Here is an 18,434-nt window from a genome sequence, read left to right as displayed (position 1 = left end):
GTTGGGCAACTGGAGGGGTGCTAGTTCCATACCTGGGCACTGCTGATGTGCCTCTGAGCAAGTTACAGAACCCTCAATTGATCAAGTGCCCCTCAGCAGTGGACAGCCCTTTATTCTAACATATCTATTAATGCATGTCCATGGGTTTATGTTTGTGCATGTGTGCGTCATGGTTATAGAGGTTTTGACATTTCATTTCATTTGTATTAATTACATTTCAGTCAAGCTGGGGTTTTTTTGTTAATTTTTCCTGAGTGGTCAACTTTTTAATATACTCATTAGGGGCAAAAGTCAAAAGGGGGAAATTAAACTGTGTAATCAAAACCTCAAAGCATCATACTATAGTATAATGTATTCAAACACACGGGACAAACCACCACAAAAGAAGAACCATAAAACTAGATCAATGTGATTAACAGTGGTGGACAAAGTACACAGCTTCATTACTTAAGTCAAAGTATAGATCCACTAGGTCAAATATTACTCCAATACAAGTGGAAGTTGTTCAGTCAAATTATTACTTGAGTTAAAGTACTGAAGTACTTGCTTTAAAAAATACTTAAGTATTCAAAGTACTTCTTAAAAAAATCTCAAAATGTTGTATTTTCACAAAGCATGATGGCAGTCAAGACTACATAGAAGTACATTCTGTTACATTATGTGTATTCAGAAAACATTACTTGAAAGCTCTAAAAACTATACCATGGAATAAAAACAGACACTAAGTCACTCCAAGCACAGACAACTTAGTTTGAAATGTTTATCTAGAATGAAACAGATATATGTTTGTGCAGAGTGGGAAACAGAACATTTCAAACGATACGTATCATTCTTCATTTCAAAAAACCTCCAACACGGGCTGAAGATATGGACATTGGTGCTCAGGTGGAGAATCATAGCCATCATTACCACCTCTAAATGAACTGCCTGATGTGAGTGAAATCTGCTCTGTTTGCTCCACACTCAAGATTCAACCGTGGAGACGCACGATACACAGGGACGAACTACAATAATAATAATAAGAATAATACATTTTATTTTGGGCGCCTTTCAAATCACCCAAGGTCACCTTACAGATAGTAAAAACATTCATCATTCAAACATCATAAAAACAAACAAACAAAAGGAAAGAGTCATAAATAAAAACTTTAAACTAGTGAAGTGCAGAGAGTCCAGTTAGAGTAAATAGGCCAGTTTGAACAGGTGAGTTTTGAGTTGGGATTTGAATGATGTTATGGAATCCGACTGTCTTATGTGTGGGGGGAAGGAGTTCCAGAGTCTGGGTGCTGAGCAGCTGAAGGCTCAGGCACCCATGGTACTGAGGCGTGATGGTTAATAGTCCAGCAGAGGTTGATCGGAGGGAGCGGGAGGGAGTGTATTCATGAAGGAGGTCGCGGAGGTAAGTGGGGGCCAGGTTGTGAAGAGCTTTGTAGGTGAGGAGAAGGTTTTTGTAATGGATGTGATGTTGTACAGGGAGCCAGTGAAGTTGGATGAGAACAGGAGTGATGTGGTCAGATGATTTGGTGCAGGTGAGTTCTGAATGATTTGCAGTCTGTTGATGAGTTTGGTGGGGAGTCCGGTGAGGAGGGCGTTGCAATAATCAATACGGGAAGTGACAAATGAATGAACCAGGATTTCGGTGCTGGATTGGGACAGTGATGGGCGGAGTCTGGAGATGTTGCGGAGGTGGAAGAATGCAGTCCGGGTGATGTTTTGAATGTGAGGTGCGCATGAGAGGGTGCTGTCCAGAACGACGCCGAGGCTCTTGACTTGGGGGGAGAAGGGTACAGGGAATCCGTCGATGATGATGGGTGGGGCTGGGATGTGTTGAGATTTGGTGAGGGTGGATTTGGAGCAGGCTGCACGGTGGTGCAGTGGGTAGCACCGTTGCCTCACAGCTAGAAGGTTACTGGTTCGAATCCCTGGCCGGGCAGGTGCCTCTCTGTGTGGAGTTTGCATGTTCTCCCTGTGCATGCGTGGGTTCTCTCCGGGTTCCTCCCACAGTCCAAACATGCTCACCAGGTTGACTGATCACTCTACACTGCGTGTGTGCGTGAATGGTTGTCTGTCTCTCTGTGTTAGCCCTGTGATAGGTTGGTGACCTGTCCAGTGTATACCCTGCCTTCCGCCCGTAGCCAGCTGGGATAGGCTCCAGCCCCCCGTGACCCCTAACAGGATAAGTGGTTAAGATAATGGATGGATTTGGAGCCGATGAGCAGGGCCTCGGTTTGTAGTTATGGGTTGTAGTTAGAATAGTAATGTAATATAACATAATATAATATAGCAAGATAATTATATAATACAGTATATTATGCATTATAATGCCAGCAGCAGTCAAGAGAGAGTTCGGGATGAGATGATGGAGTGTGACAGACAGAGCAGGGATGGTATGGATCTGTTCATTGGGGGGGGGCTAACAGTGGTCAGCATGGTGCAGTCTGTGGCCTCCGTTACTATTTAACAGTCTGATGACGGTGGGCACAAAGGAGCACCTGAAGCGTTCAGTCTTGCACCATGGTGGAATGAAGCGCTGACTGAACGAGCTCCCCATCAGCCACAGCTCATCATGGAGAGGGGGAGAGGGGTTGTCCAGGATGGCTCGCAGTTTGTCCATCAACCTCCTCTCAGCCACTGACTCCAGACTGTCCAGTTCTAGGCCAACCACAGAGCGGGCCTTCTTTACCAGCTTGTTGAGCTTGCTGGCCTCACCCATCTTGATACCTCCACCCCAGCACGCCACAGCAAAGAACAGAGCACTGGCCACCACAGACTGATAGAAGGTCTTCAGAAGCCTGCTGTAGACACTGAAGGACCTGAGTCTCCTCAGGAAGAACAGTCTGCTCTGTCCCTTCCTGTAGATTCCTGTACATAATACTCAATGAAGTACAGATACTCAAAAAATGTACTTAAATACAGAACTCAAGTAAATTTACTCCGTTACTGTCCACCACTGTGTGAATTACTCATGAACGATGGGATCTCGGGTTCCCTCTTTCAACAAAGTGTGCTTTTATTTTGTACAGTAACTTCCGCCGGAAGCAGTCGGACTTTTGTTTTGGAAAGCCGCTCCCCAGCGGTCGCCATTATTATTCCTGGCTTGACGGAGAGGAAAAGACGGTTTTATACTTTAAAAACATTACATTCTGGTGTAAACTAACACACTGTAGCGTGTATCTGTGCAGCTGACTGTCTGACTCATGAATTAGCGGCACGCGCTGAGCTCAGGATGGAGAAGCGTTCCGATTCTTCAGGTAAGTTGCTAAGCTAGCGTTAGCAGGCTAACGGTAGCTTCTGCTGTGTCAGAAAATGAAAGGCAACGTGATCCATCTGTTGCAGCAGGAGAGTGTTTCTGTATTTATCACATGTTAACACGTGAGTAGGAGGTCCTTTTCAGCATTTATAGTGTTGTTTAGTGGCTAGCTTGCTAGCATGCTTAAGCACGGAGAAATCGGGCTCCTTGAATTAAAAAAGAACCCATCCTTCCCTCCGGATGTCCTGATCTCCTGCTGCTGCTGCGTCGTGTAATGTCAGCAGTGATTGTCCCCAGCAGTCACTCTATACTGCTCATGCTATTTCCTAAAGTTTGAATATAACTCAGCTGTAGTTTGGCGCTCAATCTCCCTATGACTGAACATGCACGGTGGTTTGAACGCCTCTCTGCAGCCTGCTGTTATAATCACTGCGTGTCTTCAGCTCTGCAGCGCCCCCTACAGCTGAGACAGGCTGCCATCAAATAGTTCCACTGCCGATGGGTTGCATTGATCAACTACATCCTGTCATAGGTCACCTAGCTCCAGGGGCGTCACCAGGGATTCTGGCCCCCCTGAAAAGATATCTCATTACTATTATCTAATTGAATAGAATAGAATGCCTTTATTGTCATTGCGTGACTTGCACCAGCTCCGTTGGTGCATGCATACATATGTACATAAAACAACAATAGCAGCAAGAGCAACAGTGTTCTGATAATAAAACCTTTTTTTTTTTTTTTTTTTTTTTAAGAAATGACTGTAAAAATAAACAGTATTAAGTTATAGAGTATTTACAGTGAGTATTGCACGTCGGGTGGGGAGGGGGCGCAGAATATTGCACATTGAATTTATTGCACGGAAGGAAGAGTGTAGTCAGTGTGTTTTATGGTGAGTGTTCAGAGCGTTGATGGCTCTAGGGAAAAAGCTGTCTCTGAGTCTATTGGTCCTGGATCTGTGAGACCTGTAGCACCGTCCTGAGGGCAACAGGTTGATTATGTGGTGACCGGGGTGGGACGAGTCCTTAACAATGTTTGTAGCCCTGCTGAGGTAGCGAGAGCTGGCAATGTTGTCCAGGGAGAGCAGAGGGCAGCCAGTGATCTTCTGTGCCGTGCTGATCACTCTCTGCAGAGCTCTCCTTTCTGTTTTAATGGCCAGGTATGCTTGAACACACAAGGAATTTGACTTAGGTAAACTGTGCTCTCTTTGTACAAAGGAATGAGGATAAGGCACACAAATATAAATATAAATATAATAACAATAATAGTAACATCAACTATAAACACACAGACAAAAGAAAAGCGTAGTAGAAAACACATTTTATTTCAGGCCTATTAAGGGCCCCCCTCCTTACTGGGGCCCTAGGTAGTCAGTCCCCAACACTACAACTCCCCAGCCTAGCTGCACAGTGAGAGAAGGGATCATTAATCTCTGAGTTCACAAATATGACATTATACTCAACATAAGGACCAAAGAGCATGTTTGAGAACAAAGAACATTCAGGGGGAATCACTTTACACTTTTTTTTGTTCAGTGCAGTGACAAAAGGAGGTCCCTGTTTGCCTGTGAGAAGCTGTGAAACAGTTTTGTGGTCCTTGTTCCTTCATGCTGCAGTGCTGCTTCCCTTACAGTGTTCAGTGTTGTTCTGCAAGCAGCAGCCCTGGAATAGCTAAACATGCAAAAGCAGAGAGGATAAACAACAAAAGTATTACACCCATTCACTTCTGCAGCATGTTTTTAAAGATTAGTTTGAGATTGTACGATTGTTTTTTGTTTTGTTTGGATGCAAACACAAACTCTCACAGTGCATGGACTGAAGAAGCAGACACTTTAGCTGCAGGCATTCTACACCCTGATTTGTGCTTCTTTCACTTTAACAGGGACCTAGAAAACAACAGATGAGCAATTGAAAAGAACCTCAGAATTTATTTATAAAACTGTGACATCAAAGCATTTTTTAAAACCTCCTAACTTGACGTTTTGTTCTGCACAGGTGCTGGAGGTGCCCTCCCCCTGGCCTCCCTTTGCTTGATGGCCTCCCCTCTGCAGCTGTCATACTCCTTCATGTGGCAGGTCATACGGCAAAAAAAAGTGAAACTATACGGGAAAGTGGAGGAGTTTGTGACCATGGTGACACAGACTGTCCCGGAGCTCATGAGCATCAAGCAGACTGCCCAGCTCCTGCTGGGACTGAGAGCAAGGGTGAGAGTTTATCATCAACTACAAACACATCAGAAGTGTAAATAAAACATGGGGATCAGCTTTGAACTAAAACTAATGAATACTTTGGCTTCTGTTTATTGAACCTTTGAGTCACCCGACTTTGTAAGTTGCTACATACCTCTGTCACACTGAGCCTGTGATGTGTGCCCTCCAGGTTTCTTCAATTGGTTTCATTCAATTAGATTTGTCTTTGTTCCTTTAGGGTGCCAAACATCAAAGTTGGGATCACACCAAATTGATGATGAACTCCATCTGTTTCCTTTTACAAACTACTGAAGTTAAAGCCTCTTAGCGTTGTGGATTCTGTGTAAGAAAAAAAATGTTTTAATTTTGAGTTTATTAAGTTGGTTTCTTCTTCTCTAGATCATTTTGGATTTGCTTCACAAAGACGGTCAACCAGATCACAGGGCTATCCAGACTCTCATAAATAAGCTGAAGGTCTCTGCCACTATTGGGGTAGGAATTATTTCATTTCTTTTACATTCATCATACACATTTGTACCCTCTTGAAATATGACCACGGTTGAATGCAGACTCCCAATGACTTGATTTCCTGTGTTCCCTGTGTTGCAGAAGGACTCAGAAGTGGAGAAATCTCAAACAAACTTCATGGTGCTGGTCCAGAATCTGCTTAAAAGTGCTGCTGAGAGGAAGCGTTTTTTCCAGGTATTCAAGTCTGCCTTTATGCTGTTACACAATAATTGGTGGCCACCCTACAAAGCCAATTGAGCTCATCCAGAGTTGTTAAAATAGGAATTGTGAATGGACTTAAATATGACATTTGGCTTTTGGTCAAAACAGTGCTAACATCTGTGATCAGACTTCACACTAATTCTTCTGTTGGCTAACAGAAATAAAGAGGTGACAAATTCAGATGCGTCAGACACAGTGCACTGGGTAGATCTAGTGCATTAGATTCAAAATTCCTCTCCTTCAGCCATAATAACTTTAAAGTCACATTGGTGTAACGGTTCTATTTCCTTTCCTACAGGAAGTTTTCCCTGTTCATTACGGCACAAAGTTCGATACAGCGCTGCAGGCCCTGATTGCAGGTCTGGTGTGCAAGCTGGAGCAACTTCTTCCTGTTCCTAATTTGACCCAGGTAAGCACATGACCGGTCATCACATTAAAAACTTTAACTCGGGGGTGGTCACAGCAGGATGGGTGGAGATACACAGTACCCTTTATCTTGTTCAGAGGCAAAATGCTTGAGCACATTTACCATTACTTTCTATGTAAATTTATTTTTGACAATGTTGTAGACGACATTGGAACCCTACGGTCGTGAGAATTGAAGCCAATGGGGAAGTGTTAAAAACTGCAGTTTCTTGAGTGTCTGCTTGAGGCTGGCTCCAGAAGAACCGGAAACCACATACACACCAATTCAAAAAAGACGATCTTAACAGCAGAAATAAACATGTTTACAGCCTGGTACAAAAAGAATGTAGTCTGGATAGCTCATTTCCTGATCGGCACACACTGTAGGGGGTTAATGTTTTCAAAAAGCAGCAATTTCGAAGGTATGAAGATTACTAGTCTTCCAATGAGATGCAACAGCTGACTTGATTGACAGGCGGGAACGCTGTAGCTGTTGGCGAGGAGGCTCAAAGCCCGCCTCTTTACCTCACACCAACTCAACAGCAGTTTGGTTGAGTTCAGCATTTCCAATATGGCTCCCGCTGATGATTGGCTTCAAAACAGCGCTTCAGAAACAGATGGGTGACGTCACAGATACTGCGTCCATTATTTATACAGTCTATAGTGGGAACCCATGGCGTCCTCAGCTGCTTTTACAGATGTGGCAGTAATAATTTTAGCTCTTCTGAGTGACCTTTAGGTTGCATTTTCTTGTTCATCAGCAGTCAATAAATGGAAGTATTTCTAAAGTCACGTTCCTCTTTGAACTCGCAAGCTAACCGCGTCATGGCCTTGTGTAATCATGACAGAAAAACTGCATTAGCAAAGAGAAGGAAATCACTGCTTAATGAATATCTATTTAAAAACAACATATTAGCAGATGCAACTAATTTGAAATGACAGATACAGCTGTTAATTGATTAAGTTAACTCACTGGTACAATAATGTCATTGCTACACAGCTGATGATCAGGTGTTGTTACTTTAATCTGAATAATTTTAAGATGATCTGATTAAGGTCTAACTCTAACTTTCTATGCTGCTGCCACAGTCATGGACGGCTACAGGCACTGAGTTGCCACCACAGTAATTGCTCACTGGAGAAATATTCACATTTAGAGGTTTTAATGACACATGACACATTTTACTCACATTTCGGGGCAGCTTCAAAAGTCCTTTAATTAACGGTCATACTTTCCTGGACACCTTGTTGCAGTGAAACCACTTTTATGAAAGCATGAAGTGATATCTAAAGCTAAAAGAACATTTAAATAATAGAAGAATCCAATGTAAGGGCTTTTTTGATTTCTGACACTATAAGGTAAGAAACATTGAAGACATTGTTCATCCTACAGTCAAATACATTCAAGCATCTATTTAGCATCTAGATGAAGGGTTTTATTTTGGGTATACTACTTTAAATACTTTATTGCATGGAAAACAATTTAAACTTTCCAGATCACTGTACTTTCAAGTACATTGCATTTTTCCCCCATATTGTTACATGCATTAAATAAAAAATGATATATTTTTTTCTTTTCTATTCTTGATGTAAGTTTATGAAATTGTACATTCTGCCAAGTCTGATTTTAGGGTAGATTTTATGGATTTTTATCCACATCATCTCTAATAGTATAAATTATGCTTTCATCTTCTAATACACGTTCAATTGTTTTTAACCATAAATTAATTTTAGGTGGACTTTGTTGTCTCCATGTCCTTGTCACCTGCTTCAAGGCAGTCACATGTAATAAATTAAAAAGATGCCTTTCAGGTTTACTTATTGCTTCTAATAATTTGATGCCTAAGAAATTTTCAAAACTTAGATGTCTCTTTAATTAAAAAATATCAATAAGTACATTCTCCACTTCTTTCCAGTATGACACTAAAACTGGACATGTAAGAAAAATGTGTGTGTGGTTTCCTTTTGTTTCTCTGCACCCTATCCAGCAATCAGAGCCTTCAAGGGGGGAATACTTACTTTTTTCACATGGTGTAGTAAAATACCTCATACTCACTTTCCAGGCAAACTCCCAAACTTGGGTATACTACTTAGGTTTTAAGTGTATTAATGAGCATTAAGAGACTTCTTTGGTTGATAATCAGCACAACATTTTTCATGCCTGATAATAAAGAAAATGTGAGTCAAACTTAAAAACTCATACTGCAGATTTGTTATTAACATCTAATCCGTGCCTCAGCTTGGTGCTATGATCTCAACGGAGCCCACAATCTTGGAGGCATGTGGCGGTTTCATCCCCGCCCATGGAGACCTGAGGACTCTCCTCCTGCACCAACAGGCCAAAGGACTCCTTGGTGTTAAAGGTGCCCATGAAGTTGTTTGTATGAATGTATAAGGAAACACAAATAGAAAAATAAAGGTTCAAGTGTTTAGGTATTTTGAAAATTAATTTAACAACGCCTTTTTTCTCTTTGTGTAGCCACTGTCTCGTCCTCTGTAGGCGACTGTGTGCTGACCTCACTCGCCTTCAGGCCCAAAGTAGTGGAACCACCACCTCCACCTCCACCGCCACCAGAATCACCAAAGCAATCACAAGTCACCCTCAACCAAACAAGTCCAGCCTCCTTCAGTGACACAGAAGACTTAGGGGTGATGTCAGATGACTCTGACAGCCCGGTGGTCCATGCTTCTGGACCGAAGAGTAACGAGCAACTCATTCAGAAAAGTGCTGACGTTAGTGCTTTGAAGGAAAAGAGCGTAGAAACATCAGCTGAGAGGGAGAACTCAGAGCAAGAGAAGAGCTCTACCCAGGAGGAGCCTGCAGCAGCTCTTAAAAGCACTGATGGGGGGGCTTCTGATAAACCTGAAGCGCAGCGAGTGCCAGATTTGAAATCAATCCCTTTTCGGGTCCTCAAAGTGCCGATCAAAACTGCCCCCGTACAAAAAGCAACAGATGGCCAAAAGCCTCAGACTCAGCGAGTCACACTGCATCAGTGGGTGTCTCAGATCGCCACCAACTCACTCTCCCTCCCCGCCCTGCCACCACTTCCTCCACCTAGATTCGACCTTGTGGATGACATGAAGCCAAGCATAAGAAGAAAGAAGCAAATCAGGCCTCCAGCCGACAGATTCACCTGCAGCGTGTGTGACAAGAGCTTCCCGTATCAGTCCAAGCTAATGGACCACGAGCGAATTCACACGGGAGAGAAGCCTTTCATTTGCACGGCATGCAACAAGAGCTTCAGAACCCAAGCCTTCCTTAACAACCACCTGAAAACCCACAGCACTGTGCGTCCGTACGCTTGTGGTCAGTGTGGAAAGTGTTTCACCAAACTGCAGAGCTTAACAAAGCACATGCTGGCCCACAGCGGCCAAAAGCCTTTCTACTGTGACATCTGCAACAAGGGCTTCACTCAGTCCACCTACTTCAAACGACACATGGAGTGCCACACGAGCCAGATGACATTCCCCTGCAAGCACTGCAATAAAAGCTTCCCGACGGCTTTCAAGTTGTCCAACCACGAGCGCTGGCACACCAGAGATCGCCCCCACATGTGCGAGCGCTGTGGGAAGAGATTCCTCGTCCCCAGCCTGTTGAAGCGACACATGGGCTACCACATTGGCGACCGCCAGTATCTCTGCTCCCAGTGCGGGAAGACCTTCGTCTACCTGTCTGACCTGAAGAGGCACCAGCAAGACCACGTGCCCAAAGCTAAGATCCCCTGCCCGGTTTGCCAGAAGAAGTTCTCCAGCAAGTACTGCCTGAGGGTTCACCTGAGGATCCACACCAGAGAGCGACCCTACCGCTGCTCCATCTGCGAGAAGACCTTCACTCAGGTAGGAAATCTGAAGGTCCACATCAGGTTGCACACCAACGAACGCCCATACAGCTGCGACGTGTGCGGGAAGACCTACAAGTTGGCGTCCCACCTAAACGTCCACAAAAGAACTCACACGTGCAAAAAGCCCTGGACGTGCGAGACCTGCGGGAAGGGGTTCTCTGTACCCGGTCTTCTTAAGAAGCACGAGCAGCTGCACACGAGGGAAGCTGACCCCGACTTCTCTGGTAAACGGAGACACAGGGGCAAGCACAAAAAGCACTCCCTCAAGAGGAAGTATGACGAGGAGGATGAGGGCAGCGACGATTATTGATCGGATGAAAAATATTTAGCATTACATAAGAACCCTCTGTTTTAGAGGTATCAGAGATAGTGTGAATAACAGCTGATCACTCGTCATTTAAAAGGCTCATTTGGAAAGCTACAGCATAAACTACCCTTTGAATAATGTGATTTGGGCATTTTCAAGTTGAATCATTTATAGGAAAAGAGAAGACCGCCCTGATGGTTTGGTACCAAGGCAAGATTAATGAATCATGGTAGCAATTTTTTTCTGATCATAGAATTTAAACATACCTGTGTTTGTAGAGCTGGATGAAACAACTGATAAAGCACACCAGTGCTATTTTCATAGATCAAAATAATGTGACATTGTGGGTTAGAGTAATGATCAGTAAGCCATATTTAGACATATAAGATAGCAGGTTATACTCTTTGATCAGTTCTGAGTTGGACTTGTTGGTGTTTCATTACAAGAAAAATAATAATGGTTTAAAATAATATTTTCTATATGGGCTTTTCAATACGCTGGCGCAAACATTTAAGAGGGTAGCATCATGTAAACAATACAGTAATACAAGTATTTCAAAGCATGTGACTGTAGATAGCTTGTCTGCTATGTATTACATTGTAGTGTCACTAGGAAATGTGTTTTATATGTTACTGTATCTTTGGGGGAAATTGTTGTGATCCTGACTTCTTTCACATCACGCTTTCTTTTCTATGTAATCTTGAACTGTTAACGTCATGTATGCTTTAGCTGAAGTGCTTTTTTATGAGAATTTTTTCCTTTTTTAACAAAAGGTAGATGATGTGTCGTTGCTCTCATAGTGTGAATTAGTTTAATGCACCTGGTTAATTTTCATTCACAGCTTACACAGCGAGTATCTTAAACATAAACACAATTATGTGACGAGGTTGTGCTTGACTTTTCCTGTGAGTAGCAATGTATATAATCCATTTCACCATCCTCACTATTTTTTTTTGTTTGTTTTTGATGTTATCAAAAATAAATGCATAAAGAAAGAGAACTAGTGTCTTATTGTGTCTGATGAAAATGTATACTATTTGATTTCCCTTGTGTCTGCCTGTTTTAGTATCAAACACTTTAAATGGTTAAAAGAGACATGATGCCCTGTGTCCCAGCTTGCAGAATTTCTGGATTGGAATCTTTAATTTTCTTTCACAAGTTCTTTGGGTTGAGATTAAACCTGATCCCGTATTGATCATCTTTGGGATGTCGGAGGGGCTGAGGAATCTCCAAGTCACTAAACAAGAGATTCAGATTCAAGATTCAAAGGTTTTTATTGTCAATTTTCACTGTATATACGAGACATACAGGTAAAACAAGATGCTGTTTCTCTCTTCCAGCTTTTAAATATCTAAAATTTAAATATAAGATACCATAAAATAGAATAAAATACAGTTCTATAAAAACATCCTATGTACACAGTGCAGGTAGTGCAGTGACAGTTTAAAAATGGGAAATGAAAATGAAATAGATAACAGTGCAAATTATATTAAGGTGCAGATGTCTTGTATGTTATGGGCTGCTTACTGCTAAGAAGCTGATCCTCCTATTTTGGAAGAAGAAAGAAGCACCTACTCTCAAATCGTGTAACCAAGCTAGGGCTGGAAAGGGATTTCTGGATTTAGACGATAAAATACCAACAACGCCACCTTGGGACTTTCACCCAAAGAGTTTTAACAATATACTTATTTTTAGTTACCGACCCTTTAACAGAGGGTTTCCCCTTTAACAATACACAGGTGAGTTCACAAATGAATACAAAGGCATGGTTTAGGAAAAATATATATACAAGCTTTATTTAATTAGACAAAATAGTTTTTAAAAACAACAATTACTACTTCGTGAACAGACACCAGAAATCAGTGTAGGGACACCGCTAACTGCAGACAGGCTTATCTGTATCAGGCCTAAAAACACGGCAAACTCACGACAATAAACACACACATCTAGTTGGCCAGTGCTCTCTTCTTTGCTGTGGCGTGCTGGGGTGGAGGCATCAAGACGGGTGAGGCCAGCAAGCTCAACAAGCTGGTAAAGAAGGCCCGCTCTGTGGTTGGCCTAGAACTGGACAGTCTGGAGTCAGTGGCTGAGAGGAGGTTGATGGACAAACTGCGAGCCATCCTGGACAACCCCTCTCACCCTCTCCATGATGAGCTGTGGCTGATGGGGAGCTCGTTCAGTCAGCGCATCATTCCACCACGGTGCAAGACTGAACGCTTCAGGCGCTCCTTTGTGCCCACCGCCATCAGACTGTTAAACAGTAATGGAGGCCACAGTCTGCACCATGCTGACCACTGACCACTTCTATTTATTGCTTAATTTGTCATTACCAACCATAATCACACCATGTCAACCTGTCACTACTGAAACATTTTTTTTTTTTTTAATACTGCCTGTAATTACTATTTAATTTAAATTCCATTTGTAACATTGTATATATCTAAATTGTATTCTAGCTTTATTTATCTATTTTATTTTACTTATTTTTTATTTTATTTTATTTTTTTATGTTATTTTGTTTTATTTTTTTTTGTTTTATTTTTATTTTTTATTTTGTACTTATTTTTTTATTTATTTTTTTATCTTATTTTGTACTTATTGTACTTATTTTGTACTTATTGAAACTTCTTTCTTGATTGTACTTATGTCTGGGTTGCTGTAACAACTGAATTTCCCCCCCGGGGGATCAATAAAGTAATATCTTATCCTATCCTATCCTAGTTAATAAATTAGACCATGCAAAGGACATGAAAAAAGCCTGACACAATAAACACAGCCTGGACGGGGATACTTTAACACTGTTACTGAGTAGAGTCTTTAAATCACACTGTTACTGAGCAGAGTCTTTAAATCAAGACAAAAAGAGACAAAAAGACAAGCAAAAAGAGACAAAAAGACAAGGCAAAAGTGGCAATCTCGGCCGTCCGCGACACTATCACGTCACTACCTCGCGCACTATATGCGTTGCCGGCACACAACGATCCGCCAACTCCTGCTCTCAACCATAGACTGTGGCTGTTTCCGAAACGGCCAGCTACATACTACTTACTAATGTAGTAGGCAGTATGTATTGCCTACTACACATACTGCATTTGAATTTAGTATGTAGTATGACTGTTCTGTCCGATCTGTCCAAGAGTACCCTACTGCAGGCAAGATGGCGCCGCCACAACATCCACACCGGAAGTCCATACCGGAAGTCCATACCGGAAGTTACAAAGCTAAAAACGTTGCAATAACACCCACACCGGAAGTCCATACCAGAAGTTACAAAAATAAAAGCCTTCAAAAAAATAAAAGCCTTGAAAAACAGGAACGTGAACGCAAAATAAAAGCCTTCAAAAACACGTAGGTTTACGCGTAATTCTATGAACTTTTTTGCACTTACATTTTAATCGTATCAGTATTATTGACTAGTTGATTGACTCCAAAAGTGTATAGGCTGTTGAGAATTCAAGTTACTTAGAAGCCTGCACGAATCACTAAGTTATAGTGTTAACGTCTCAGCCATGCACACCCATTTGTTCCGAGTGTGTGTTGAAATACTTAAAGCTGATTATGATGCTGCCGTGATGACATCTGCATATGCCTCTCTTGTTTTGTCTGGGTCATATGTTATTTTATGTTGTGTTAGCCTGACTGTACCTCACCTGTGGTGTGTGTCCTGCCCCTGCACACCTGCTTGCCTTTGACTGATTCCCCCAGTGACCCCTCTTCCTTCCTGCACAGCTGTTCCCCACAGGTTCATTATGATAACTGTGCAGCGTGCAGGAGTCTCTTTCCATGGGGACTTGTCACATTATCTAAGTTTGCTGTAGTGTTTGTTCCAAATTACCTTGCATGCTGTCTGCCTATGTGATCACATGTATAGATTAATGAATGAATGAAATACAGATCCAGAGTAGATCCACAGTCACGAGAGAAGAGCAGAATGTTATCTATGGTGCAGGGGCGAGTGGAGGAGGAAAATATAGAGGTGTGTGGTGACTGTTTCTTTTTTAACATAATTTGTAACACGTTACAATGACACAGTGACAGGGGTGTTCATTAACCACAAGAACAAACGGAGGGAATGGTTTCTCCTTCTATTTTGAGACATTAGATGGGCGTAAACACTCTGAGCTTGTCAAACAGTTTTATTCAGATTGAATGCTTGATGCATGTACACCAATGTCTTAACAAGATCACTTTATTTGGCGTCCATGAAAACATTGAAGTTGGAACCTTCAATTAGAATGACTAGAAAAACTGCAAATGTATACATAGCTACTGTTTCTTTCCATCCAACTCCTACTTGAAATGTAGAATTATACTTTATTTTATGTTCTTTTAATGTTATATGTATGATGTCTTAACCCTTTTGTATTGATAATGTTGTACTTGAAAAAGAACAATGCACTTTTGCTATTACAAACTCCAAATCAACATAGAATATTAGGACTAAAATATTTCAACTTGAGGCACCACTGTCAGCCACTGATGATAGATGTACAGTACACATTTCTGGGGAGCCTCTGTTGTTTTTGTGGTGAATATAGATCTCTGTGTACAGCTTGAGTGTATTTTCCCTCTTACTTACAGTCTTTTCCTTCTCATCCCCTCCCCCCACACACACTAACACTCTACATTATTCTGTTCTTCATACACAGCGGGATCTCTCTCACTCACTCTCTCTATCACAATTAGCTTTCTGCTAATTGATTTAGCAGCGACAGACTAATGCAATCAATACGCTACACGAAGAAGAAACTTCCAGTTCGAAGCATACGGCATTGGGTAGAGAGGGGGTTAAAGAATCACTTCCGGTATGGACTTCCGGTATGGACTTCCGGTGTGGATGTTGTGGCGGCGCCATCTTGCCTGCAGTAGGGTGCCTCTCGATCTGTCATGCAGCATGCTGAGGCAGACTTCGCTGGATTTCCGGTTTCGGAAAGCGGAAGTAAACAACGGCGAAGCCGATAAATAAAAAGCTTATTTAGCATCCATTTATGATTTAAAAAGTTATGAAGTGGTTTATATGTAATTTGATAACTTTCACAGCACCCCAAAACAGATTTCCTCCCGTCAAAAAAATGAGGAAAAAGAAAAAGCAGAACGAGCGCTGTGCATTATGGGAAACAGTACGCGAGGAAGACTGGTCCGATGCACACTGAGATATTTTCCCGAATCAGTAGACATCCGGGGAGTTTTGGCATACTGCAGATTTTGATCTTGTTCACATACTACTTACTACATACTGAATTTTGGACATATCAGTACGTACTGCTAGTATAGTAGGCGATTTTGGAAACAGCCTGTAAAAGCTCTCAACCCGGAGCTCTGCAGAGACCGAAGGGAGCTCCGTCACTCAATTTTATCCCCGCAAACAACCAGGTAACCGCAGGTGATTGGTTCCCACCCAGCTGTGGGGCATGAGCGCTAATCAGCCGGTTACACATGGTTAACAGAGATGATGTAAACACTTCATTTAGAGATAATTAACATTTTTTTGAGAACAGTCTTGAGAAATTTGACATTTGGCACCCACTGATCTCCTTTTTGCAGAGCTGAAATTATCAATTTTTGTACTTTGTCAGGTAGCACTGGGAGGGTTGAGGATGGGATAAGTTATTGTTCTTCTGTTAACTTAATGCTCTGATGAAGACAGTTTTGCCTGATGATAAGGAATGAATAATCCGAATCAGTTATACTGTAGTTCAGGGGCCACATACAGCCAAAGTTGATCTGAAGTGGATCAGACCAGTAAAATCATAACATAATAACCTATAAATGACAACAACTCAAAATGTTTCCCTTTGTTTTAGTGCAAAAAAAGTACAAGTAAATTCTGAAAATGTTCACATTTAATGAACCATCTCTCTACAAAAACAGCTTTTGTATTTTTGGCATGATGAGTCTCATAGTGGGACGAATATTTTACTCTTTAAGCCCCGAACACACCAAACACACAGGTTACCCATTCACCTGACACACACAGTGTAATGTTTACTGCAAATGAAGAGATAGATTTTAATAATGAAGAAGGTAAAGTTGATTATTCTGGACCCCTCAGCTCCAGCAGGAACAGTCTGCTTGCTGGACAGTGTTGTATACAGGGGTGTAGTGCTAGTGTGAGCAGTTAGTGGATCATTTTATAGCGCTCTAAAACATCTTTATGAATCTCAACCGGATTATGCAAACAGCAAGTCATTTTTTTCACTTTGCAAAGTCGTTCCGCGGGCGGGATTGGAACCTCTGGCAGGCCGGTTTTGGATCGTGGGCCGCATGTTTGACACTCCTGTGAGATCAGGCCTTTGAATTGTACTGTTATATGAAAATTGAATGTCTATTTTATTTTATTTTATTTTATTTTATTTTACCTTTATCATTGCTATTAATATTGTTATTACATTTTTTAACTATGTTAGTACATTGTTGTTTTCCACTGTCCCGTGTTGTAAGCTGCTGTAACAAAAGAATTTCACCCAATGGGGGACCAATAAAGTATATCTCATCTTATCTTATCTATCTGGAGATGTTGTTTTCCTTAATAAACATATTGAAACACAAAAGAGACATGAAGACGTAATGAAGTTTTTACAATAGCGTTAGGTGTCTGGAAAAGTTTCCTAGTGCATTTCCTCTTACTTTACGGCAGGGGTTCCCAAACTGTTCAGCCCGCGACCCCAAAAATGTAGGTTCCCAAAGACCTGTGACCCCCACTGTCCCTTTAAGTGATTAAATGTGGCTTCATTTAGCTGGTCTGCAGAAATTAAGCCTACATATATGAGCATGTGGCTGTGATTCCTGCTTCTTTATGAATGAACCTACTGCTACTGATGCTTTTGATGATTTACCCCCAGGGACCATAGCGTGGGTGTCCGTGAAATAGTTATAATACATTTCTAATACATTTTTAAATTGTGCTGTGTCATTAAAAGCAGCATATATACAGATGAGGACAGTTGGCAACATCTGATCACACGGAATATAAGGACAAAACTAAAGACTTTTTCCAGCAAAAGAGCGAGGAATACATCCGCCAGAAAACATAGATGGTGAAGTGTTTTCTGTTTCTCACTATAGAACAGGTCCGAAGTATTTAGATCGATACATTTTACAATACAAATAGTTCCAAGGGCATCTAAGAGTGCAAATGGTAGTAAGCATGTGCTTAATCTATGTTACAATTATGAGGGGGTTCTTGGAAAATGTTCTCACCTGTAAGGGGTCCCTGGCCCCAAAAGGTTTGAGAACCCCTGATCTAGAGAATTTATATACAGTATGTATATAATATATATTTTATCTATTTGACATTTATTTTACCAGGTAAAAAATGTTTGAGAACCAGGGTTTCATTTCAAGTTTAAATATTATTTTCGTCAATATTTTTTACTGTAATGGGTCAAATGTACTATTTTTAGATAACTTCAAAAAAAAACATTCTCAAAGACATCTCACGACCCCCCCATTTGTGCCTCGCGACCCCTCAGGGAGGGTCCCGACCAACACTTTGAGAACCCCTGCTTCACGGTAATGATATTATTCTATGAAGCAATGAAATCACCCTCTTCTACCAATGAGAATGTTGCACCTTCAGAGACCACTTCGAATATAAAAGCACATTTCCACTGGCACGGCACGGCACGGCTTTGCCCTGCTTAGGAAGCCTGACTACTCTGGAGGAAACAGTCCCCGCCTCCAAGTGAGCCGTGTGTTTAAGAAACGCATCCTGAT

At 41.7% G+C, this 18,434-nt stretch overlaps 1 protein-coding gene across 3 annotated transcripts; it reads left to right on the top strand.

Moving 5' to 3' along the window:
- Positions 1-3,042: 3,042 nt before the first annotated feature.
- Positions 3,043-11,718, top strand: si:dkey-14d8.1 (zinc finger protein 768). Of its 3 annotated transcripts, XM_034673489.1 has the most exons (8): positions 3,043-3,251; positions 5,242-5,450; positions 5,835-5,927; positions 6,045-6,137; positions 6,463-6,573; positions 8,809-8,932; positions 9,049-10,752; positions 10,807-11,718. In XM_034673489.1, exons 1-7 carry the CDS (start codon positions 3,227-3,229, stop codon positions 10,719-10,721), a joined length of 2,328 nt encoding a protein of 775 aa, XP_034529380.1. In that variant the 5' UTR covers positions 3,043-3,226; the 3' UTR covers positions 10,722-10,752; positions 10,807-11,718. The 3 variants fall into 3 exon arrangements, with proteins under 3 accessions (XP_034529380.1, XP_034529381.1, XP_034529379.1); XM_034673490.1 differs by having other exon boundaries at positions 6,048-6,137; positions 9,049-11,718; XM_034673488.1 differs by having other exon boundaries at positions 9,049-11,718.
- Positions 11,719-18,434: the final 6,716 nt, after the last annotated feature.

Source organism: Notolabrus celidotus, chromosome 21 (genome assembly GCF_009762535.1).
Source record: "Notolabrus celidotus isolate fNotCel1 chromosome 21, fNotCel1.pri, whole genome shotgun sequence".
Classification (NCBI taxonomy): domain Eukaryota; kingdom Metazoa; phylum Chordata; class Actinopteri; order Labriformes; family Labridae; genus Notolabrus; species Notolabrus celidotus.
This window is presented reverse-complemented; position numbering and strand designations above follow the sequence as displayed.

What these genes read in the sequence shown, in the direction of transcription:
- si:dkey-14d8.1 (XM_034673489.1), top strand. Translation starts at nt 3,227, where the DNA reads ATGGAGAAGCGTTCCGATTCTTCAG. An exon ending in TGCTGGGACTGAGAGCAAGG is followed by an intron (nt 5,451 to 5,834) that starts GTGAGAGTTTAT and finishes CTTCTTCTCTAG; the next exon opens with ATCATTTTGGATTTGCTTCA. An exon ending in AGGACTCCTTGGTGTTAAAG is followed by an intron (nt 8,933 to 9,048) that starts GTGCCCATGAAG and finishes CTCTTTGTGTAG; the next exon opens with CCACTGTCTCGTCCTCTGTA.